The sequence below is a fragment of the Leptopilina boulardi genome, unplaced genomic scaffold (assembly GCF_019393585.1).
Source record: "Leptopilina boulardi isolate dan_hultmark-lab unplaced genomic scaffold, ZJU_Lbou_2.1 LbouV2_262, whole genome shotgun sequence".
In the NCBI taxonomy this organism is placed as follows: domain Eukaryota; kingdom Metazoa; phylum Arthropoda; class Insecta; order Hymenoptera; family Figitidae; genus Leptopilina; species Leptopilina boulardi.
The window spans coordinates 903,486-930,994 of record NW_026137821.1 but is presented as its reverse complement, the minus strand read 5'-3'; the positions used below and the strand labels follow the sequence as shown (position 1 = coordinate 930,994).

Here is a 27,509-nt window from a genome sequence, read left to right as displayed (position 1 = left end):
CCAAATGTAACAGAATGAATTTATTATCAAATCACTTTGGTAAATGTTAGTTTCACTATCACCGATTACAATGTACTGCTTCTTATTTGAATATTCCAAAATCGACTTTTAGCCAAAAATCGGCGTTCCTGGCCCACTGTGCGCCCTGTACTTTCTATAAATTTTTTTTAATGAGTTAACATTTTAAGCACTTATTACTTTCATATAGGACAACAATTTACCAAAGTATCAAGCCAATCCCAGAACTTTTACTTTTTGGGTTGTGCCTATTGAAGAAGAATCCTTTATGTATATTTTTTGTAAAATTGAAACTTAATAACAATAAATTATAAAAAGGAATAAACATAAATGTAAAACAATTCCCCATAGAATTTATTCGTATAAAATAATATTCAGGCCTTAACAACCTAATTTATGAGTTAAACTTGCTTGTTAGAATTTAATTAATGAAACTAATTAACACAAACCAAATAACCCAATTACTTTCGCACACGGTAACCCCACTGTTACTAAGCAAGCTTTTTGCAAACTTGCAATTTAAACATTTTTAGCAACTTAAATCGTTTTATTTTAATTAATTATTATTCATTTGTTAATATAGGAATCGTTTAAATAAAAAAGTTTGTAATTTTCAGTCTTACAATTTATTTGAAATATGCCATGACACATCAAAATGTATTATATATATAACAGTTCTTAATTCATTTTTTTTTTATAAATAACAGATAAATTAATTTTTAGAAACATTTTTTCCTTCTATGATCGCCTAAAATACATATTCCTAAAACTAATTATGACGAATGTAATAGGCGGAGTTTGAGGAGTTTTAAGAACTTATAATAAGTCAATGTTAGGTAGAAAAAAAAATTCTGAACATAGCATCAGTAACGAGCGTTTATTTTATTCTATTAGAATGAGTTACATTTTTAATATGACATCTTTTTAAAAAGTGACCCCAAAACATGCTTGTTGTCCCCTCGATTTTAAAACTAATACAAAAAATACATTTTCTAGATATTTAAAAAATTTTTAATCAAATTTTTTTAATTAGACAAGAATCTTACATGAATTATGACATTGAATCTACTCCAAACAAATCTAAACGCAACGACTTGAAATACTAATGTATATTTAAAACGTATGTATTATAAATCTTATTATTTTACCAATTTCCCTGTGGGCAAAAAACCATGTTCGTTCTAAAAACGTTCTAAGAACGTCCTTAAAACGTTTTTAGAAAGAACATGGTTTTTTGCCCACAGGATTGAAATTTAATTTAAATGTAAATTAAAATGAACAGAAGTAGATTTGTTCTCGACGAGATTCTGTCCTTTCATAAAAGAAAAAAGATGAAAATATATTACATTCAATTGTTTTTTCGAGAGAATCTCGGTATTTCAAATCTTTCTGTGACGATATCCGCTCGAAGTGCATCACTATTTTAAAATCCTTTTATAGTTTCAAAATCCAGACTATAAAGAGAATCAATATTGGCATATGGATTGGAGTCACGCTTTCATTACGATTACAATAATTATTGTAATAATGAATGATTTAAAACAATTTTTTGTTCTTACTTTTTCTTTAACTTTAATGAACATGCATAAACAGAAATAATTGTGTTTACTGTTTAACATTAAGGGGGCACTTGCAGATAGATATAAATATTTATTTTATATACAAGTACTTTTTATAAGTAAAAACATTCAGTTTTCCGTAAAATACAAAAAATCCTTGGTTAAAATATCGGACTGATTTTAGACTAAATTTATCGGAAATCAGTCTTTCTTAAATCTCAATGACTCCGCCACAAAGAACCGAAGATTTAATAAATATATATTTTCAATGTTCGCAGTATTTAGAACAAAGGTAAATATTTAAATGTCCGCACTTCGGCAAATGTTTAGCGCAAACCTTGAGTGAAGCTTGAAATTAAATATTCGTTAAAGGTTCGGCTCGAAACTTGAGTAAAGCTTTAAATTAAATATGCGTTAAAGGTTCAGCTCGAACCTTGATTGAAGCTTGAAAAAAATATTCGTTAAATGTTCGCCCAGATAGCTGGATTTTAAAATTATCTAATCATAAAGTATTAATTGTATTAATAATAATAATATAATTAAAATAATTATATCTTTAATTTGAATCAGTTTAATGAATAAATTGATTTAAGAAATTTTAGTTTCTAAAAATGATAAAGGGTCATTCCATTTTATTTCGCCTATAGTCGTTGCAGCCTATTTTTAGAAAAATTTGATATTTCGTATTAATGACTTTGAATATCCGTACAATGCATTTTTGACAATTATTTTATGAAATTTTTTTTTATTTACGTTGAAATTAAGTTTTTAAGTTGAGTTGAACGGAAAATAGGTTAGTTTGACAGCTTTGGAAATTTTATAAAAAAGAACAGAAATAATTCAGTTAGTAAATTTTTTTTCATTGAGCTACTTTTTATTTTTATTCACTTTGAAAAATCCACCTTAAAATACAAATTTAAAGGTTAAAAACAAGTAATTTTATAAAACTGAAGTTGGTTTTCTCAATATAGATTTATTTGTATGAATTTTATTTATAAAAATACTTGTTTTTTAACCTTCAAATTCGTATTTTAAGGTGGATTTTTTAAAGTGAATAAAAATAAAAAGTAGCTCGTTCTCCATCACCAAATTTTGATAAGATGAATAAAGAAGATTTAACTTAAATTTTAAAACCAAAATGGGATTTTTTCATTAATCGCCTGCGAAGATATAAGTGTTTAAAATCTGATAAAATCCTGAAAAGTTCAATATTCAAGGTAAAATTTCACATATTTCTATATTATAAAAATAAAAAGCCAACATATCATGTGAAAGCACATGGAAAGTACTTATTGTTAGGTAGTAATGAATTTTATAATATTTATAAACTCTCTTGGAAAATATAAATAAAATGTGACAAATTTTGACATTTTACAGGTAAGTTTGAATATTAATTTTCACGTAGTATTTTGGCTTTTTTACACAATTATCAATTAACATTGGTAAATTAGACTATTTTAAACAAATATCAATGAAAAAAAAATTTAATAACTAAATTATTTCTGTTTTTTTTTATAAAATTTCCAAAGTTGTCAAACTAACCTATTTTCCGTGCAACTCAACTTAAAAACTTAATTTCAACGTAAATAAAAAAAATTTCATAAAATAATTGTCAAAAATGAATTGTACGGATACTCAAAGTCATTAATACAAAATATCAAATTTTTCTAAAAATAGGCTGCAACGACTATAGGTGAAATAAAATGGAATGACCCAAAAAAAAATAATTTCTTAAATTAGGGACTCATACTTGATTAAGCAATTTTTTAGAGACTTTAAATAACGAAATTAATTTTGAAAATAAATTTGGGGGACCGGGGATCGAATACGGGTTCGACGAACGCAAATGCAATACCTAACCAACCGAGTTATACGAGCAACTATGATTGAAAAAAAAAATCTTGGTCTTAAGCTACAAGTGATTTTATTGGTTGCAGAAAACGGCACGAATTGTTTCGATGGGTAAGATAATTTTTGTTTGGTTATGTACTGTCAAAACAAAAAATCCAGTTTTAAATTATCTCGCCGTTTTCCGCAAACCAATAAAATCACTTGTGGCTTAAGAGCAAGATTTTTTTTCCAATCATAGTTGCTCGTATAACTCGGTTGGTTAGGTATTGCCTTTGCGTTCGTCGAACCCGAGTTCAATCCCCGGTCCCCCAAATTTATTTTCAAAATTAATTTCGTTATTTAAAGTCTCTAAAAAATTTCTTAATCAAGTATGAGTCCCTAAATTTAAGAAATTATTTTTTTTTTCATTTTTAGAAACTAAAATTTCTTAAATCAATTTATTCATTAAACTGATTCAAATTAAAGATATAATTATTTTAATTATATTATTATTATTAATACAATTAATACTTTATGATTAGATAATTTTAAAATCCAGCTATCTGGGCGAACATTTAACGAATATTTTTTTCAAGCTTCAATCAAGGTTCGAGCTGAACCTTTAACGCATATTTAATTTAAAGCTTTACTCAAGTTTCGAGCCGAACCTTTAACGAATATTTAATTTCAAGCTTTACTCAAGGTTTGCGCTAAACATTTGCTGAAGTGCGGACATTTAAATATTTACAGAAGCTTTACTTAACCTTTATTCTGAATACTGCGAACATTGAAAATAAATATTTATTAAATGTTCGGTGCTATGTGGGCGGATATAAATACACGTTTCGTATTAATTGTGGAATTTTAATCAAGGATGGATGATTTATAAATAAATTATTTTATAAGAAACATAAATAAAATGTTCAATACCATCTGAAAAATACAAAAAAAAGTTTTTATTCTGCCTTAACAACCATTTAAAATTTAAAAAGACTTTGGTTTCAGTATTTATCTATAACAATTACATCTATGTATATTTTAAACAAATTAATCCATTTCACGTCAATTCCTTAATATGAGCTGACAATATCTGCTCTAAAAAGTCTCTTTAAAATATCTTAAAAAAATAATAAATAAAATGTCAAATATATCGTACATAACAATAATCAATACTATCCATCTAGGAAGTAAATTTATTTTGCAGAATGAACTATTATTCTCTACATAATATACAAATAAATCTAATTAACAAATCTATTTGATAATAATAAAAACCACTGGCAAGCTGAAATATGAATACACCAAAAAAACAAAACTCTAAGTTTGAAAATATCTTCCTGGCGTATATTTAAAAATATTTCTCATGCATTTTATTCTTAAATTTAAAATATAATACTCTTAAAATAAAAAAGAATTGCTAAATTAAGAACTACTTCTTAATTTAAAAATTCTATCTTATTTTAAGTGTATTTTAATCAAAATTTAAGAATAAAATGCAAGGGAAATATTCTTAAATTTAGAATTACACTTTTTCGGCATATTTTCTATTAATTACATGAACACTTTGCTTTCCCATAGAGATTTTATTATTATTTACAAAATTTTTAAATAATTTTTAAGACCTCGAAGAACCCCACCGAGTAAGAAGTTTCAATCGATTTTATTCATTTGAAAATTATTTTTACCGCCATATTGGATCCGCCATTTTGAATTTTTATAAATTAACATCATATTTGTAATCAACGACCCCAAAAACCCCCGAGTAGCAAGTTTCAAAGAAATCCGAGAAATTTTTTGAAAAAATACACCCTTTTAGATCCGCCATTTAAAATTTTTTTTATATATCCAATTTTTATGTAATTAAAGTCACTGAATCCAAATCAACATTCAGAAGAAGCAAAAATTCAGTTTTAGATATAGAAATTGAGTAAATTCCCATAGAAATCAATTTCTCAAAAATCACACCCCCCCCCCCTTCCCACCATGCCTGTAAAAAGAAAACACGAACTAACTTTTAGTTAGGACTACGTTTTTCTCTGTAGATACACCTTAAGGAAGAAAATCTACCATATGGCAGTCCTGTCAATTGAAATTTTTTTTCTTTTGTATGCCTGTGTTATCGCCCTATAAAAACGGCACTAAACGTGAAAATACGAAAACGTAAACTAAAGCAGCTAGAGATCCTTATCTTAGATAAATTTCCTAAATCCGAAAGATTATGCGAATCCATACAAAAACACGATTGCAAAACGAACAAGGAGGGGGTCCTTTATATTTATTTCAAAAACATTTAGCTTCCTTATTGTGTGAAGCAATGAATTTCTCCAATTCAATTTATTGATTTAAAACATTTCAAGTTGAAAACTGTTTTAAATTTCTTAAATTTTTTGAAAAAATTAAGAAAATTTTAATTAATTTTGGGTGTAACATATACTCTATATATGCAAATCGATTCGTTTCAATGCAAAAAATACAATTATATTATGTATTAACTTGAATCACTCACACATACACACATACACATACATACATCCGAACAATTGAGCAGGATCTCATATAACATGTTTCTATATAGAGGAACATTTTTTTCACCATTTTTGAAAATTTTATAAACGAAAGGACTACAAAGCTTCCTCCACGAGGAAGCAAAAGTAATATAATGACAGGTTCATTACCTCCTGCCGCCGTTAGATAACAGCAGCATGCAGGGCGCACAAAGTGCAGCTGTTATTAGATTTCTTTTCTACTTTTTGTTTTGCAACTATGTTTTTCTATGGATTCGTACAGTCTTTTGGATTTAGGAAATTTATAAGATGAGGATTTTGGCTGATTTTGTTAAAAGTGTTCGTGTTTCGAGAAAAAAGTATTTTAAAATCAATACTATTTCACGTTCAGAGCGATAATTAAAGCTCTCTTCTTGCCAAAGAATGTCAGATACCGTTCGACACTCTTAATGCATAAATATAAAAACGAAACAAGAAAATAACTTCAATGTTAATAAATTTATATGAACCCAAATCTAAAACATCTATTATCTATACGCATATAAGTATACATTAAATAAATTCTGGTTTCTCATAAAACACTATTTTTAAATATTTAAAATTCAATTTTTTTTAAATTGGGCACGTAAGCTGATTTTCAAACCTATTGAGAAATGTTTTTTATTCATCTAAGAACCATAATCAAAAAGAATTTTTAAGTGCCAACTCATTTTTATTTAAACCTCCTTCTGGCGCACCGTTTAATATCTCTTAAAAGAATTATAGATTAGGTATTTTTGAATCAATGATTACGAATCCGCAAACAGATTTGTAAAATTCAAAATGGCGGACCCAATGTAAGTCGGTCAACTTTTTAAAAGTTGGTGTATTATTATGAAACTTAGGATCTTAGAGACCCAAAAACCCTTAATCCTTAAATGAACTATATTATAAAAATTAGATAATTTTTCTCCTCTTTTAACTAAAATTTGTGATTTATTCGAAAAATAAGATAGTAGACTTTAGATTTGCATATCGGGCTCTAAAACTACTGACCATATTTCACTATATTTTCCTTTATTCTGCATTTATTAAGCTTCATTTTTGTTCAAGAAATATTCATTTTCATCCATTTCTTTAAAAGATATTAGGTTATGAACAAAATTTCCCAAAAAGTCGCATTATCAATGAAATATTAGAATCTATGTAAAAGTGAAAAAATTTAATACCACAAAGTGAAAAAATGTCTATAACTCTAATTTGAAAGCATTCATACGCGCGTGAAAACCATCAGTTCTAAAACTGTAGTTTTCGAATGCTTGAAATTAAAAAACAAGTAAAAAAATAGGAAATTTAAATTCACAGTATTATAGTGCTTCCTCAATGAGAAAGCAATCTTTATCATCAATAATACTTTACGTTTACAGGTTCGAATTGAGTGAGTTCATATAAAATAAATATTTATTATTGTACACACTTAAAATTAATATATTATATGTCGTAGGTAGTCAGCACAAATTGGCAGTTAGTAAAGAGCGGTCATTTAGCAAAATGTGTTCTAAAATTCAGTTAGTTACTTCTCTAGACAGTTTGTTTAACTTCATGGCGTTAAAATAGACTATTAAAAGTGACGAACTGACAAAAGCATTATTAATAATTTTTTTACTTACATTTTTTATCATCATCCGAATACTCTATTGCTATGATTTAAAGAAACGATAACAATATTCTTTGAATGAATCAAAGAAAAATTGTAGTAAGTGCTATTTTATTTTGTATTTGATAACAATTATTGAATTTTTTAATGAAATAATATTAAATTAATATTTAGTAAATTCTTCCACAATTATTTAATAAATTATTTTCTACTTTCAAAAAATCGAAAAAATAATTTATTAAATAATATTAAAGATTGAGACTTTGAATATATTTTCTTAGTTTTTTAAAACGCCTTAAATATTAAGCAAAGTGAATAGGTAGTTGTCTGACTGTTGGGACCCATTTTAATATAATATATTACGCTCTTCGGTGAAAGGGTCATTAGTTGAAAAAATATGAATTTTGACTTTTTTACATGAATCAATAGAGTTTGAGTTGCTTTCACATAAAATAGTCAAAAAATGGTTTGTCAATTATTTTTTGTGTTAATATTAATTGAATAATTCAACAACTAATTTAATTGCCCTTCTTTAAAAGTCTTCCCTGTAAAATAACCTTTTTGTAGCTAAGGTTCCTTTCACCGTGGTGGGTCATATTGTGGGAAAATCTCACGAAATTATGACATTTTGTTTTAAAAATAATCAAGAAAAGAAATACTTCTTTCTATGTGTTTCTTAAAATGGCAATTGAGGACTTAGATCCTTTAGGGGAGTCACCACCTTTATTTTGAGTTTTTTAAATTTTAATATTCGCAAGAAGTTATTTTTTTTGCATCATTTGCGTTCTAAAAACATACAGGATGGTAAAAAAAAAATTTTTATTTTTGAACATTGTAGAAATTAAAGTCTTTAAAAAATTAATATTTTAAATATCTAACTTCTTTTAAAATTTCGACTATTTTTCATCGCCAATTTTTTTCCACGCCTTATTTAACGATTCTTAAGAATCATCGTATGGATTTTTAAAAATTTTAATTTTTTCAAAAAGTAAAAATTCTAAAATAGGCAAAAATTAAAATTTTGTTTTTTTAACCATCCTGTATGTTTTCAGGACTCAAATGATGCAAAAAAAAATAGCTTCCTAACATCATTAAAATTTAAAATAAAAGTGGTAACTTTAAATAACTTCTTTAAGATCGACTATACAGGGATAAAAAGAGCAAACTTTCGAATTGAAGTTCAGTTCAGATTGACAATGTAGAGGCTTTTTATGACACAAATGTCTCAGTAAGCAATTTGACCTTAGGTCACGAAATTTTCCCATATGTATTTATTAAATGTCAGCGTTTTGTTAACTTCTGGTTTTTGCTACATACATGTAGGGGAAAAGAAAAATAATATGCTTAGATAAATTCCTCAATATTCAGATAAACACCGTCAAACAGGCCAATACATATGTGGAAAATGCTTATTTTTCTATTTACCTGGACTCAGTCGATTTGCTTTATACCAAGCATTATGCTTAACGCCTTAATTGCGTCTAGAAACTGAAGTAAACATTAAATTTTTCTTTTCTTCCGTTACATATACATATAAATAGACGCGCAGAAAAATTGCGTGGTTTGGGAGGTTATTTGTCTAGACATTGCAAAAAGTGATTGTTACAGTTCTGTCCTACTTATTACTATTTGAGATACAAAAATTCATAATTTAATATTCACATTAGCGTAAAACAAAACTGGACCTTCGTTTATTTTGACCAGAAGCAGCGAAAACGAAAATGTTTGTGTTGGGTTATATCGACTTAATCATTTTGTATTTGCAAATTTTGATATCTTATATCATTACTTTTAACAGATGCGATTATATCGACACAATAAATATCAGTATATTTTATCCACTAACACCTTGCCTGATGATTTTGTGCGACATTTTGCTCGCCATGTCCGTACATTTAACTTGTTAAATTCTTCGCGATATTGTCATTATAATATTACTGTCATTTTCACCGGAGTTTATTTATAAAAAAGAAAAACCAATTCATTAGAACTACCTAGAAATTTGGTTATTTTGAAAGTGTTCATTTTCATTCAAAATAACTTCGGGAATTGACTTTTTTAAATCATTGTTAGAAGGAAATCCGTCTTCTATATACGTAATGGAATGCCTATCAACTTCCGAGCATTCCTTGGTTTGTTGTGCCTCACATAACCAACCTTGATTATTGTCCACTTCTCTTGAAACAACCAAGAATAATTCTTTTTCATTACTGTCTATTTGGTCTTTTAAGTAAGCTAGTAATTCAGAATCCTGTAAATATTAAGAAAAAGTTAATTTCTTGTAAAACTAAAATGTTTGTAAATCTAACTTAAATAATAAACTTTTCAAAAAATGGAACAGTTTCATACAAATATATACGGGTCCTAAGTAACATCGAGTTTAACATTAGATGTATCAGGTAGAAGTTCAAATATATATTTTTATATATTTTTAACATGCATTGCAAAAATCTCCCAGCGGAGGTTTTGTTAACCAGTAACTTATGTAAAGCAATACATAGATATAAAATAATTTATATTCAATCATAAACAGTCCATTAAAATGTCTCTAGTTACTAATAAATTATTAAATTAATAAATAAATTTTCTGAAAGTTTTCTTTGGTAAATTTACACAAAATTTTTATGGTAAACTTAAAAATCTTTTTTCATGCGCAGATATTTTCTATGGAAGTTAGGGCTGCGTAATACTTTTTAATTACATTTCCCTATAGAGAAGGTATAGATGTATAAAAATACATATCTTGAAAAAAAAATTTGTTTTCTTTTAAATTTATAAGAAAAAACTTCTTACAAAATTTATGTATACTTTCTAAAAAAAACTTTCGGAAAATTTAGCTTTATAAATTCCAGCATGTTAACAATGTTAACTTAAACCCTGAGGACATTTAAAACTTCTGGGAAGTTAACGAATTTATGGCCGTTAACTTCCTGCAAACTTCGGTGCTATTTGTACTGTATTTATTTTCAGATTACGATGAATTACTTCATTGAGAACATACCACGGAGCTTGCATAATAATATAATCGTTAATATATTAGATTTGAATCGTTGAATAATATCAATCTTAAAGTTACTAATAATTCCCCACATTTAAATTCCATATACCCACACAGCACAATATCTTGCTGTAAGCTTCCCTTGAGTTTAAACCTAAGATTCGTAAACTTACAGAGCAAACTTGAGGTGAGGTTAAGGTGAGTTGCAAATGTTCGTCATTCGTAAGCTTACAGTGTAAGATTGTAGTCAATTTACTGTAAGCTTCGTGTAGTCTTAATGTAAGCTTTCATGTAAGATTACCGTAATAATAATAATAATAATTTAAGCTTATACTATAAGCTTACACAAAGCTTATAATGATTATTTCGGTTCTCTGATTGAAACAAGTGAATTCGAATTTTTTACTATAAAGAGTAATCTGACAGAGTAGCGTTCCGTTTACCAATCGAAATCAAACATACATTCTACAAGTTCTAATACAAGATCTTGTACAAGAAAATGTTAAAAATTATTGCTCAGCTGTAAAATCCTAAGAAAACAACTGCGCAGTCTTTAAAGTTTTTAATTTTTACCAAACGAAGAGATAAATGAACATGTACAAGAAGATGTACCAAATCTGGTGCAAGAAAATGTACATGAACCTGCACAAGCATATGTACAAGAACATATATATTTTCTTGTATACAAATATTAAATATATTTTCTTGTACAAGATCTTGTACAAGTTCTGATACAAGAACTTGTTCCAAATTCTGGTGCCCAAATTTGTATATTTTCTGCACCAGAACTTATACAACTTAAGCTGCTGAATATGTACATTTTCTTGTACAGGGATTTTCAATAGGGTCTTCTTTCGTTTCGTTAGAAATATCGAAACGAAATCGAAATTCTACATTTTAAACGTCCCTGTTCAAAATTATGTCAATTATATTATGAGGTTTCAGTATTCTCTACCTTGTTTATTCATTGCAAACCTTTATTATAATTTGTCCTTTTATCAATAAAGAAGAGATTAATAAGTTCATGCAAATATTGGAGACGTAAAATTGCAAGTCGACAGTAGTTACCATAAAATGAACTAAAAAAAACGTGTCCTTAGTGGGTGTACAATCTTATTGACATTTGGAGTATTTAAATGTCGAAGAAATATTTTGCAAGTTTGAGGAACATTATTTGTCTTTTTATTAAAAATTTACTTAACATTAAAGACAAGGCATAACTACAGAAGTAAATTTTTTTTAAATCTGTACACCCAGTTCGGCATGTTTGATGTGAACGGTGTAAAACATTAAAGCGCTACCATGCCCGCGTTGATAATTTTCTTTCCCAATACCTTTCCAATGAGTTGAGGAGCATCTAACTTGGAGTCTAAATTGTAGAAAGCACCATGAATTTTTCGAAGTGCAACCCAATGGCGTCGTTTTAATGGCAGTAATACAAATCCCAATTTATATTCCGTTGGAACATTCAATATAAAACCTTGTATGTTTTTAAGACACAAACATGTTGGATCTCTAAAAATAAGAAATAGATAGAATTAAAAATTAATCTAATAATAGTGTCATTCTAGTTTCTTTAAATAATACAAACGTTTTCTTTTTTATTTCTACAATTACGAAATTGGTATTGATTTATTGCACAAAACATTTTTTTAAAAAGTAGAATAAATTTGTGGACCGTTGTCACATGATAATCAAAAATATTTAAATTTTAGATATATTTTATATAGAAATACTATATTTATCGCTGATTAAGATTTTTGAAAATTACGAAATTGAAGAATTCGACTTTATCAGCAAAGTGACATCTATTAGATGTCATTAAAACTCCTTGGTTCAGAGTTAGGTGTTTCATGTGATAATTATATCGATATGATTTGTCGACAAATAATTATCAATTTTTGAATGCACAGTGTACTCGAGCACGCAGCTTATTTTTTCAGATCAAAATTAATTCAAAAATTGATAATTATTTGTCGACAAATCATATCGATATAATTATCACATGAAACACCTAACTCTGAACCAAGGAGTTTTAATGACATCTAATAGATGTCACTTTGCTGATAAAGTCGAATTCTTCAATTTCGTAATATTTAAATTTTTATCAAAGAAATGGATTTTTTAATACAAAAGAGATTTAGATTGAAATCACTTGAGAGGTTACTAAAAATGATAAAATTGTTTAGTTCACTAAATCTAGTGTAGGATTTTTATTTTTCATCCGATTGTGCTCCACTTTCCTATTGAAAATCCCCATATAGGATCCGATAAAATTTACCAGAAAAAAAGATTACAGGTCATTCGCCCGAATCCACCCGCCCGAATGCTGAATACCCGAAATATTTTAACCCGAATACATTTGCCCGAAAACTAATAAATTCGGGCATTACAAAAATAAGTATAATGTATTTTATTAGAGCTTGAAGAAGTCGTTGGAATGCGATCCACTGCTTACGAGGTGCAACTTTAATATTTCTTCCTAAACTCAGTTGTAATATATGTATGCGAACTTGTAATTTTGAATAATTGGAATTATGATTGCACAAAAATTTTGACGTTGAACTGTTATGATACATATACAAATGACATTATTAATATGAACATATTCACGTAAGAATATGTGTTTATTTTTTTGAATATGAATATATTCACGTAAGAATATATGTAATATACTTTTTTCAGGCAAATATTCAAGAATATATTCGGGCAAATGGTTTTCGGATAAATGGATTCGGGCAAATGTATTCGGGTGAATAAATTCGGGCATATGTATATTCGGGGATATGCGCCTTCGGGCGAATGGATTCGGGCGAGTGGACGTAAACCATATGGGATCCTATAAAAATTCCTCTAAAATTCAAGGATTTTATATAGTTTTTTTTCGGTTTACGTCCACATTTGTACAGGAAAGTGAAAAAGGATTTAATGTAGGAAATGACATAGGAGTTATAATATATACTTCCATTTGAAAAATCATGTGAATAAATATGTGATTTCCTCTAAATTTTCTCTCACATTATTTTATGTCAATTTCCCCAATAATAATAATAATAATAATAATAATAATAATAATAATAATAATATTCTTACGTCAAATTGCATATTGTATCCTAGGTGAAATCTTATTTTGCTTATACAGATAAAAAATTCCTTGGAAAAATCCCATGTCGAATCTTATATGAAAACCCGTGTAAACACATGATTTCATATGGATTTAAATAAAAGAAACAATATAGGATTTCATATGGGAATTTTAAGTTGAATACTTTATGCAGACGGCAGTTTTCAAAAATTAAAAATTATTTAATTAAAAATCAAATAATATTACTGCAATTCATCTGCATAAAGTTTTCAACTGAAAATTCCCATATGAAATCCTATATTGTTTCCTTTATTTAAATCCATATGAAATCACCCAAGCAGCACGGTATATTCACTGAATATCCGTTGAATACCACAGTGGAATATTCTCATGATCTTCTGGGAAAATCAAAATGCCCACATCATGGGAATATTCCATAGTGACATTCAGGGTATATTCCAGTGACATTGAGGGAATATTCCTCGGTGACATTCATGGAATATTCCAGTGACATTAAGGGGATATTCAGGTGATATTGTTGAAATATTCCAGTGATATTGAGAGAATATTCCACGGTTACATTGAATTTTTTTTAAAAATGTGTTTTTAATCTTCCTGCTTATTCAAATAACAATTTATAACATATTTCTATTATTTCAACATTTAAAAAAAAATTCAATATAACCGTGAAATATTCCCTTAATATCACTGGAATATTCCTTTAATATTACCCTCAATGTCACTGGAATATACCCTGAATGTCACTGTGGAATATTCCCATGATGCGGACATTTTGATTTTCCTGGAAGATCAAGGGAATATTCCACGGTGGTATTCAAGGAATATTCAGGGGATATACCGTGCTGCTTGGGCATATGTTTACACGGGTTTTCATATGAGATTCGACATGGGATTTTTCCAAGGAATTTTTTATCTGTCTAAGCAAAATAAGATTTTTGTATGTTTTTATACAGGAAATTTATAAGAAATGTACATGGGATATTGACTTGGGGAATTGACATAAGATAATGTGAGAGAAAATTTAGAGGAAATCACATAGGTTATATGCGAGTCGATAGTATTTGAGTTGCTCTTTGATATAGAAATATCAAAAATAATATTTTTCTAATTACTTTTTTTGTAATAAAGCTTTAAACATACACTACCGTCCGAAATTGTGCGAACTCTGCTTTTTCAACAACTATAAAACTGTTCAAATCTTCAAAAATATTAAAACTGAAATTTTTTCCTCTTTATTTTATTAAAGCTAATAAAATTCTGAAAGAAAAGACACCTTGACAAAGAGAATATGTTAATTTTTCAATTAGATATCTAAGAAAAACCCAATTTTCAATGTTTTTACTATTTTTTTTATTTCTCTGTCAAAAATTAATATTTTTAAACGTTCTTAGGCTCATTGAAATCGTATTTTGTTATGCAATTCAAATTATATAAAACAATTCATGTACACATTCTTCCCTAGCGTATGCAAACCGTGAAAGTTGGCTCATAAAATTTCAAAAAATTTAAATTTAATTCTACAATAAAATATAATGTTTAAAAATCAAGTAAATATATCATTCTAAACTTCTCTGATTTATGTAAGTAAATTTGAAATTTATACATTTTACTGATCATTTTTGTCATATAAACATTAATCACAATTTTTTGACATTTTATGAGCCAACTTTCACGGTTTGCATACGCTAGGGAAGAATGTGTACATGAATTGTTTTATATAATTTGAATTGCATAACAAAATACGATTTCAATGAGCCTAAGAACGTTTAAAAATATTAATTTTTGCCAGAGAAATAAAAACAACCCAAGTAGCACGATATATCAACCAGATGTCACGGTGATATCACCGGGGAATGTCACCGTGACATCAGGAAAATGTCAAAATGTCCGCCTTACGGTGATATCACACGGTGACATCGAGGTGATATCATGGTGACATCAAGGTGATATCACAGTCATATCACGGTGATATCATGGTGATATCACCGTGATATCATGTTGATATTTTACAGGGACTTAAAATTTTTAATAATTTAGAAAATAATAATAAATAAAAAAAATAATAAAAATAATAAAAAAAAATAGTAAAAAATAATAATTTTTAAAAAATTTTAAATCCCTGTAAAATATCAACATGATATCACGGTGATATCACCATGATATCACCGTGATATGACTGTGATATCACCTTGATGTCACCATGATATCACCACGATGTCACCGTGTGATATCACCGTAAGGCGGACATTTTGACATTTTCCTGATGTCACGGTGACATTCCCCGGTGATATCACCGTAACATCTGGTTGATATATCGTGCTACTTGGGAAGGAGGGGGTCCTTTATGTTTATTTCATAAACATTATGCTTCCTCTTTTTGTGAAGCAAAAAATTCGCTTCCTCGTGAAGGAAGCAATGAATTTGTCCAATTCAATTGATTGATTTAAAAAATTTCGAGTTAAAAATGTTTTAAATTAATTAAATTTTTTGAAAAATAAAGAAAATTTTAATTAATTTTGAGTGTAACATAAACTTTATATATACGAATCGATTCGTTTTAATGCAAGGAATACAATTATTTTATTCATCAACTTGAATTTTAAAAAAACACAAAATTTTTTAGCTAAAATATGAATTTTCGATTTTTCAATTTTTATTAATTCTCAAATTTTAAATCAAATCTATACTTTATATATACCAACCAATTCGTTTCAATGCAGGGAATAAAATTATTTCATATATAAACATGAATTTAAATAAACACATCATTTTTTAGCTAAAATGAGAATTTTTGATTTTTTAACTTTCATTAATTCTTTAAATTTCAATCAAATCTATACTTTATATATATCAATCGATTCATCTTGACATAAAGAAGACGATTATATTATATATTACCTTAAATTTTTCGATTTAAAAATTTTTTCAATTAAAAAAAAATTTTTGGAAAAAAGACGATAAAATTTTTTTTTTGGGGTATTTTTAAAAATCCTCTCGTCATTTTTGAGAGATTAATGTGTTAAATAAGCCTACCAAATTTTACCCAAATCCATTAAAACCTGTTAAAGATATCGTGTTCACAAAAACTATCCACACACACATACACACACACACACACACACACATACACACACACATACATACATCCGGACAATTGATCAGGATCTCATATAACATGTTTCTATATAGAGGAAAATTTGTTTTCACCATTTTTAAAAAGTTTATAAACGAAAGGACTACATAGCTTCCTCCACGAGGAAGCAAAAATAGTAAAAACATTGAAAATTGGGTTTTTCTTAGATATCTAATTGAAAAATTAACATATTCTCTTTGTCAAGGTGTCATTTCTTTCAGAATTTTATTAACTTTAATAAAATAAAGAGGAAAAAATTTTAGTTTTAATATTTTTGAAGATTTGAACAGTTTTATAGTTGTTGAAAAAGCAGAGTTCGCACAATTTCGGACGGTAGTGTAACCATGTCAATCGCGTTCCAGCACGGACTACGGAAACCATCCCCACCATCACTACTACTAGTATACTTGTAGAATCCGTGAGACGTAGGAACGATGTAGTAGTAAGGTAGTAAGGCTGATTTTCGCTGACGCGTCTCAGCTAATCAGATCGTTCAACTTTAAACGCCTTTCCTGTATAATTCTGTTTTGTCTCATTAGGTCCCTTTTCGGGAGTTCGATTTGAACCGTATTAGTGTTCGGTCACGTTTATGTTTCTTGCTTGTTGGCGTCGTTATGAACGTCACTTAACTGTGTATTTCAAATATTGTGGTCTTAGTGTTTTTTTTCTATTTTTCAAACAAACAATTTAAATAAATAAATAATCTTAAACTAAATAGTTCCCTGTGTGATAAATTTAATTTTAATCATATCAATTATCCGTTTAGTGGCCTTTCCATTATTACTGGAGGAATTTTTTTATTCTGGTATACACAAACTATGAATCATCGCCCATTCTTCCTATTGTTGTGTTTCTCATATATTATTCTACACTGGATTATTTTTCGATATTTGTGTTCTTGCTGAATTTGAATTTATTATTTTCACCTGCGAAATTATTTTAAATTAAATTGAACTCAACTATTCTTTTAAACAAGTAATTTTGAAAGGGAAAAACTTTGAAGAAATAAAGAAAAAGGAAACTTTTTTTTCTCTCTCAATTTAAAGAGAATTTAAAATTCTTTTTACTTTTGTTTTTTTTGTGGAGCTTTTAATTGATGTTGTATAGTTTAGTGTATTGTGATATTATGATTTGCTAATTGTCTAATTTGTTTGGGGACGAGACTTGCCTCGTCTTCAATTTATTCAGTATAAATATTAGATACCAATATATAATATTTCTTAATTTGATTAATTAATTAATATAATAAATTATTAATTAATTCCACCGAATTTATATCCGCTTTTTGTTTTTTTTTTTAGTTTTTTTTTATTCAACAACCGAACATGGCTTCACCGCATGGTTCTGCTGATCTTTCTAAGAATCCTTCCATTTCTAACGTGCGTTCAAGTGATAAGGGGTTGCAAAAAGATCATACCTCGAATATTTTGGCTAAACATTCTTATGTCAATAGTGACAAGAAAAAGCGTGCACTTGTCCAAAACAATGCTGGCGGTAGCAATAGTCCTTTAAGTAGCAAAAGAAGTAGAAGGCAATAACAGCAGCAGGATTTTCAAAATATGCCGTCAACTTCCAATTCTAGCCCTGAGGATGCTGTGTTTGTACCTCCCCAATTGATGACTGTATCCGAAAATACAATTTCGTCTGAAAATACTTCACAGAGTCTCGTCTTTACAGACCAACATAAGGAAGTTTCAGATGAAACGGTTGATCTCTCTTGCTCCTATGGTCTAGGGAATGATACTAATAAATATTATCTCTGGAGAAGAGAGTTCTCCGAGGTATCTGAGAAATTTTCCCCTGATTCCTCTCCGCCTTTTATTGTTCTTATAGAGTCGTCATTACCAGGGAAAAATGTAGGGAAACTTAAAAAGATTGCCATAGGCATCCTTATAGGGAAAATCATTTCTGGCAAAAAGCGAATCACTCCTAGCGGACAGAACAAACTAAAGGATTTCTGTGACAATTGGCGTGATGCTAATATTTTGGTAGATTCTCTAATTCTTTGTGTAAAGGGCTATAAAGCCTTCATTCCAGCTTCACTTTTTAGACGCAAGATATTGGTTAGAGAAGTCGATGTGGAGATCGGTGCTTATGAAATATTTGACCTCTTGGATCGTTCTTTTCGTCCGCAAGTGTTGGAGATACGTAGAAGAACAGTGGGATTTGCTACATCTAGCAATGATCCTGTTGACAAAACACCTACAGAAACTGTTGAATTAACCATTTCGAGTACTACTATCCCTAAGAATATATACATTGCAAATATTGCATGTGCTGTAACCCCTATAATTCCGCCTCCTAGAAGATGTTTTTTCTGCCAGAGATTTCGTCACGTGCTCGGTCAATGTAGGAGTTCTAGGCCAATTTGCGATTTCTGTGCTGATTTTCATGAAGCCGATAAATGTCACAACAAGCTTAGGGCAGCTCTCTGTTCGAATTGTGGAGGTGCACATGCTGTTTCCTCCAGGGAATGTCCAGTATACGTTTTTGAATATGAGATCATGAGAATTAGATATGAAAATACCTGTGAATTTGATGAGGCTGAATCTTTTCTTGAGTCTCAAGGTATCTTTAGGCCTCGATTTCCTGCAGCCATCATACGTAATTTGCAAAGACTTTCTCTTGCTAGTCCACAATCTGATTTGCAGATTGAAGCTGGGCATTCTTCCCGACCGTCTACTTCTTCTAAGAATTTGGCAACCTTGGAATCTTCTTCTTCTTCGAGTGAGAAATTCCTTTCGGCACTGTTTACGAAATCGGCTGAATCTTCCAAGAACACTTCCATGGAGGAAATAGATTTATAAGTTTGGTGGCTCGTCTCGTCCCCAATCGGTTTATTTGAATATTTTATAATTTGTTTGGTCAGTTGATCGTTTTAATATGTCGCTCAATAATTTAAAAATGGGTTTATGGAATGCCCGCAGCGTGGTACACAGGAAGACTGAGGTCGAATCAATTCTACATACACATCAACTGGACGTTTTGTGCATCACTGAGACCTGGCTTACACGAGAGTTAACTTTCAACATCTTTGGCTATACAGTGCACAGGGCTGATCGTATCGTGGGAAGAGGGGGAGGTGTAATGATACTGACTAGAGATGGTTTGAGGGTCGAATCTATCTCCACTCCGATTCTTTGTGGTGGCGAATTGGACTTGGTAGTGATTAACATCAGTTCTCGTTTGGGAAACATCCCTTTATGTCTGATCTATTGTCCCCCTAACCTAGCGACCGATTATGGTGATTGGCTGACTCTTTTTGTTTTAGTACGTTCTTCGTCCTTTCCAATTATCTGCGGCGATTTCAACGCTCATCACGTTGACCCAGACAAGCACGTTGACTTGGAGGTTAAGTGGTTTTTACGTAACAAAAAAAGGGATTCCTTTAGGTCGATGTGCGAGGACCTGACTCCTGATCTTGGGCTATCCAAGATTTGGTCTGTTGTTAAATTTCTCAGAAGTGGTCCAAGTGGTCCCCGATATCGAGATTCTTCCATTGTTACTCCAGAGATCAAGAGGCTTCAGGATGAACTGGTATGTGAGGAAATTCCCCCAAGTACTAATCCCCGCATCCCCTTGGTTGATGAGACGGATTCATTAAATTCACCGTTTTCAACTTCGGAATTTCGTGCTGCGATGTCAAAGGGAAAGGCTAAGACAACTCCTGGCATTGACTATGTTACACAGGAATGGATTCGGGCTCTCCCTTTGGTTGCTCAGGCATTCTGTCTCTCTTTGTTTAATAAATTCTATCTCGGGTCAACATTTCCAGATGCTTGAAGACGCACTAGAGTGGTTTTTATTCCTAAGCCTGGGGAAGTGGCTATCGCCCTATCTCTCTGACTTCCACTCTCTGTAAACTAATGGAACGGATGGTTCATCGAAGACTGGAACACTTTGTGAAGGCTCGCATCATAGTTCTCAACTTTCAATTTGGTTTCCGACGTAAGCGTTCGTCCATAGATTGTGTGGCTACCGTCACTACAGACATCTTGCAGAGTTTTGGAAGGGCTAAAATTACTTTGGCTCTGGCAGTTGATATAAAAGGCGCTTTCAACTATGTACGACCCTTGATTCTCAACGAAAAACTAAAAAAGTTGAATGTTCCTGGCTGCATCATCAATTTTGTTGCTGCTCTTACAGAGCGCAGAGAGCTTTTTTTCCTGAGCTCCCCCACTGGGAGAAGCTGTGGTGTTGGAGTACCACAGGGAGGAGTGCTTTCCCCGCTTTTATTCAACATATACCTTGCAGATTTGGGTACCTCTTTTCCGTTGCAAGTAAAGGCGGCGCAGTATGCGAATGATCTTCTGTACGCTCAGGGTGATGACCTGCAGGAGGCAGTGGAGCTTTTGGGGGAGGAAATCACCCCTGTCTCGAACCGCTTGCGAGAGTTGGGATTTACAATCTCCCCTTTTAAGTGTGTTATGTGCCCTTTTTCGTCTAAATCTATCAATCCAAGGGAGATTTCGATTGTTGTTGAGGATTTGAACGTTGTGGGCTCATCTGAACTTAAGTATCTCGGCATTATTCTTGATTTTCGTCTTTCTTGGATTTCCCACATCAAGGAGAATGTGGCTAAAGCCAACAAGGCCATAAATGTTCTCAAGGTCATTACTAGGGTTACTTGTGGAGCTGGTCCCTTCTTGGCCCTTATTGTATACAAGAGTCTTGTTCGAGCGTATTTGAAGTGGGGTTGTCAGTTGTTTGGTTCTGCTAATCGATTTGCTCTACAGATGCTCGATAGGGCTCAATGCGCCGCCCTTAGAGTCGCTCTTGGAGTTATGAGTTCTACTCCTATTGTTGTGCTTCTGTCTGAGGCAGCGGAGCCTCCTTTGTCTTTTAGACGCGAGATGCTCACGCAACGCTTCATTATTCGCCATTATAGTTGGCGATTTAACCCGCTTATTCCAAGGTTGCAGCTGCTCGCTCAGAGATTGAACTCTTGTCGGATGCCAAAAACTATTGCTCGATCACCTCTTCTGAGAGTATACCTGGAGATGCTGGAGTTTTTGAATGCTTCTTACCGAATGAATAGACCGGCTGATTTTGATTTATCTTGGGATTCCATTATTGAAGAACACGACATACACTTGGATCTGTTCCAGGAAAGATTGGAGGATGGCGTTTCACATCAATGTGCTGTGGATTCTATTGTTCATGAGAAGTACCCGTCTCACACTGCGGTTTACAAGGATGGCTCTTTGATTCCTGGTGACTTCCCTCTTGGTGGGAGTGCATTCTATATCCCAAGCATTGACTTCAGGTTCGGTGTGGCTTTGCAGGACCATTTGTCTGCTCACTCGGCTGAGGCGTATGCCCTTCTTTCTGCTCTTCTCCATATAAGAAGAACCATGATAAGTAATTCCCTAGTATTATCGGATGCTAAGTGGATTCTCAGAGAGCTCAAGAATAGTTCTTATTCTGAACCTTCCTCTCAGCTGATCTATAGAATCTTGGTTCTCTTGTCTGAAATTAGATCTTTGGGGCTCTCTGTCTCCTTTCTGTGGATTCCCTCTCATGCTGGAATTTCGGGTAACGAGATTGCTGATCGGATCGCCAAATTGGCTGCTAGTACTCCTTTTAAGAATCAATTTGGATTGCCAAGTTTAGATGTACTGAAAATATGTGACTCGAAATTTCGTCATGAGATACAGCAGGCATGGCCTCTATTTGGAAACAGGCCCAAGGGAGACGGGTGTTTTTCAAGAATTACGTATAATTCGAAGCGACCGTGGTTTGTTGGGATCAGATCTTCCCGTTTGGTGATCATCTGTTCCGAACTCTTTGAGCGATTAGGTTGGCGGATTGATCTTACATGTCCGTGTGGCGCAGAAAGTAGAAGCTTGTTCCACCTCCTTGCTGAGTGCCCTATATTATCTCCAGGCAGACCTGAATTTTTTGGGTTTCTGTTCCATAGGAGGGGTGTGACTGACCCTGAGCATTTTGATCTCTATGAGGCCGCGTTCGACCCAGGTTTGGACTTTATTGAGTCTCTTAGCCGATTTTTGGGAAGGGGTACTCAGAGAATAGTGATTTAGTCTCGGAAGCAATTTTATGCTTTCATGTTTTTTTTTATTTTATTAATTTCTTTTCTTCTTTTGCTAGTTATAATAAATGTATATATGTTAAATACAATACACTCCAACTTTTCTCTCTATGTCTGACACACCAATTTGAGTGTATACAGTAAATAAACAATTTGGATTGCTAGGCATTGAATTGATTATTTTGGTATGATTACTTTCACCTTACCTGCACTTAGTTAAACCCTGTTTAATTTATTTATTTATTATTTTTTAGTTGGCTTTCTCGTATTATTTTTTTTTGCTGTTTAAATTATTTTGCTTGGTTATTCTTGTTTTTTCCCCTATTCTGTCACAGACATTAATCTATGCCTGCATCTTGGTTGCTTTCCGCCCGGGTGAACTGAGTAATCTAGGTCTGCGGCAATATACTGATGTTTGGTGTCGATCACTGTCTGATTTCAATTTTTGGTTTTATTCCTTTCATTTTCACCCTTTCTTTTTTTTATTTTTTCTTTGGTTTGCTCCTTTTTAATATTTTTTTGGTTTTTTTTTGTTTACCCATATACAATCTATTTAATTGACAACCTATTTTTTCAATTTAATTTTTGGTTTGATCATATACGATAAATATTTAGAATGTAGTTGCATATCAGTGCATATAAGACTTGACTATGTTCACACATAGTTATGGCTGTATGCTATGCAAAAGGCCACTAAACAAGGAAGAAGAAGAAGAAGAAGAAGAAGAAGAAGGTCCGTTTTCTTCACTCTTGAGGCACTTCCACTGAAAAATGGGAGACTATAAGTTTAGTTTCAGGTAAAAGGTGCAGATGTCACCACCATAGAAGCGAAACGAATTTATGGTTATGCGCATGCGTCAAATTTAAAATATATATTTTTATTTCCATGATAATTATTGTTTTTTTTAATATTTTTAAATGCATGAATCATTTTTATGATGGCAAAGAAAAAAATATATTTTCTGTTAAAATGATTGATTATATTTCTATTTTAATTCAATTAAAAAAAATGTAATATATGAAATATATTTTAGTAAATAAAATGAAATATAATATTTTAATATTTTTCATTTTAATAAATAAAATGAAATATATTTTTTTAATAGTTAAATAAAAGAAGCAACAACGAAGAAAAATAAAGATATTTAAAATTTATTAAAAACAAGAACCGTTTAATATATCCTTTTAATGTCATATATAAGATCATTATAATTTAAGTAAATATAAATATTAGAAACTTGTAATTGTCTTTGTTTATTTTCGTGAAACTTATTTAGTTAGTGATTTATCATTATAGTGATTAGTACGTTATAATCAATGAAATTGTAGTGTGGTAAGTGAACTATACTCGCTTTAAGCAAAAACTAAATTGTTTGATTTTTTTAAAATTTCAAAGACGTGTAACCTCTTAAAGATGTTCAAATATATTTTTTTAGAATTATTGTAATGTAGAAAAAAATTGAAAGATGAATTGTACATGTTTGTAAATTATTTATTTTTTTGCAACATGTGGGACAGAAAAAATTGTAAAACTTTGTAAAAATACTCTATGGAGAAAATAAAATCTAATCTATAGAACCATTTTCAAAATAAAAACTGAACGAAAAAAAATTATTATTATTATATTTTTTTGCACCCATAAAGAAAGGTATAAAATGTTTAATAATTTATAATGCCATATATTATTATTAATATGGCAGCGACGCATAAAATGATAAGTGTTAATATGTTTAGTTTATCAAACTTTTGTATGTCATTTCCTAGATTAAATCCTGTTTCACTTTCCTATACGAATTTATGTGGGATCCTATGAAAATTCCTCTAAAATTCAAAGATTTTATAGTTCTTTTTCTGGGAAATTTTATCGAATCCTAATATATAGGATCGTATGTGGGGATTTTCAATATAGGGAGTTGGGCTCAAAATTTTCGTAATTAAATAGACTAACAATGATAAAAATTTAAAACAAGAACTTTTTTTATTTTTTGGATTAGAAAAAATTATCAGAAGTTAGACAACTATCTAAAAAACATCAAAATTTGCATGATAATTTGAACTTTGATTTTTATTGGATTTTAATCTACTACCAACGATTCGAAAGGTAATTTCATTTTCTTTCCAACGGTATATTATTTATTATATTTAGACTAGCTGATTTTCCTACAGGTGAATTTAAGTGACGTCACACCTCAAAAATGTGTTTTTTTAGATTCAACAAAATTGCACGAAGGAAAAAAAATCCAAAATATGTTTTTCTTACACAAAAAACACATATTAATCGAAAAAAAATGTTTCGTTCGATTGACCAAAAAAAGTTTTAAATTTGTAAACCTGCGTTATAGATGACTATGTCTTCTATGTGAACGAAAGATTTTAAAAACAAGTTTTAAATTTTTTTAAGAAGTTTGAACGTATGTTTTTGGTTTTTTCATATTTAATAATTATGACCAACCTTGGCTGCCTTAGTTTGGCCAACTATGGAAAACAATGGCCGGCATGACTAGGGCACCCACAGTTGGGTCGACTATGGGGAACTATGGTCATGATACATGATAATTTAAAAGCAAAATTTATTTCAAATTGACTAATTTTCTTATCTAAAAAAGTTTTATTTTTATAATAATTTTTTCCAACGCCAAAGTGATTCGATATGAAATAAATTGTTCATTATTATTTTATTATAAAATAGAATATTTATTAAATAATTTGAAATAGGTAATTTTTTTTATGAATTATTTTGTTAATACTATAATATTAATTATTATTATATTGATTTATGATAATTAAAATTTTTATTTTTATTTAAAATTTCTAAAAATACAGTCGGCATAGTCCCCCATAGTCAGGCCAACTGTGGCTGCCATAGTTTGGCTAACTATCGGGCACGACGGGCGGCAGCCCTAGTTGGGACAACTATGAGGGACAATGGTCGGCATGACTTGGACAGTCACAGTTGGGTCAACCTTGGTCGCCCTAGTTGGGCCGACTATGGGATCGTCAGTTGACATGACTTGTGATTTAGCAATCACAGTTGGGATATACTTTAAACAAAATGGTGATTAATAAAACTGTCGCAGCCAAAATAGTAAGAAACCCACTTCTTAATGGTCGGCTAAATTTCTTTGAAGATGCAACTTATGAGACTAATTTTTCCTTAGACTCTCATGTAAGCATAGGGTAATGGATAGCGTGTTAGATTTCGGTGCGTTAGGTTGCGGGTTCGATCCTTGCGAGCGATAAATATTTTTAAAATGTATGTATGTATAAGATTGCGTTTAGTGTTTAAATACCTAAAATAATTGTATGATGAATTTAGAATAATTACTAATATATGTTATTCGTATAACAAATTTTTATATTCTATTTTTTATTGGTCGGCAAAAATTTTAATGCCAAGGTCGGCCAACCTTTGGCAGCCATAGTTGGGCCAACTGAGTCGACCATAGGTCGGTTGACGTATTAAATTCGCTAGTTGGCCCGACCTTTGGCTGCCATAGGTGGGCCGACAATCTTTACCATAGTGGGCCCAATTATGGCTGCCGACCGTCGTCCTTAACAGTCGGCAAAACTAGGGCAGCCCAAGTTGGCCCAACTGTGGCTGCCGACCGTCGTCTCCAACGGTTGGCCTAACTAGGGCAGCCACAGTTGGCCTGAATTGGGTACCCATAGTTGGGCCAACCAAGTCGACCCCATGTCAGTTGAAGTTATCAATTCGCTAGTTGGCCTGTCCTCTGACTGCCCAAGGTGGGCCGACTGAGCACATGGTTGGCCCAACTTGGGGCTGACCGCCAACTCGCACCTGGGTTGATAACTAATTTAATATAATAATTAGGGGAGACTGGGGCAAACCGGCCATGTTAACAAGCTCTAGTAACTAAACAAACTAATGAAAAACCTTTTATAATAGCTGCATCAATTTTAAAAAAATTTGCAAACTAGCCGGTTTGCTCCACTCCTGAGGCAAACCGGCCAGTTCATTATTTTTATTTGTCTAGATAATTAAAAGAAAGGAAAACGTCATTAAATATAAAAAATAAATAAACAATCTTCCCGATAAGGGAAATAAAAAGATAGGATTAAATTTCATTTAAATATATTTAATTTATTATGAAACAAATAGTTTTGTCCAACGCCTTCGGTGGAATTGAGCCATTGGACGAAAGTGGATAATTGCAATATTTATTTGATTTACTAACGTTTCTTTTAAGATTTTCAATCAATTTTATTATGTGTATGATAAAATGTTTGAGACGTATTAAGAAAATTTTAGCTAATAATTATTATTATACAATGAAAGAAATAAGGTCAGTTGGGGTAAATGGGGACAAAATCGCTATTTTTCACAAATTACGTAAGTTTCTTCCTTTAAAAGGTAATTTTTGCAGGTTTATTTTTTTTAACTTGTTATTTACGTTCCCAGGATTAATTTTATGCATCAGAAAGAAATTTAGATAAGCTTTAAACGCATGAAACTGACTGTCCCCATTTACCCCAAGATTTAGAAAATTTCATAAAATTTGTGGTAAATGGGGACAGCATAGTTTCTAAGAAAGTTTTAAGAAAAAAGTTTCCTTAAGTATATTACAGTATTAGGGGATGAAAAAACTTGAAAAAAGTTGTAGTAGATATATAATAGTTAAACCAATTGAAATTTTTTTATTTTTTTTTATTTCAGT

At 30.7% G+C, this 27,509-nt stretch overlaps 1 protein-coding gene across 2 annotated transcripts in view; it reads right to left on the bottom strand.

The window, feature by feature from the left end:
• Positions 1-27,509, bottom strand: part of LOC127281042 (josephin-2) — a 131,868-nt gene that overhangs the window by 96,142 nt on the left and 8,217 nt on the right. Inside the window, exons 3-4 of one of the 2 annotated variants that reach the window (XR_007842921.1) lie at positions 11,880-12,060; positions 9,448-9,798 (exon numbers count right to left, since the gene is read on the bottom strand). Coding sequence is in view for 1 of the 2 variants with exons in the window: in XM_051304526.1 (XP_051160483.1) it covers positions 9,538-9,798; positions 11,880-12,060 (442 nt within the window). In the remaining variant the exon portion in view is untranslated. Of the gene's footprint in view, positions 1-876; positions 9,799-11,879; positions 12,061-27,509 lie in introns of those variants that run through there. The other variant, XM_051304526.1, reaches the window with a different exon arrangement.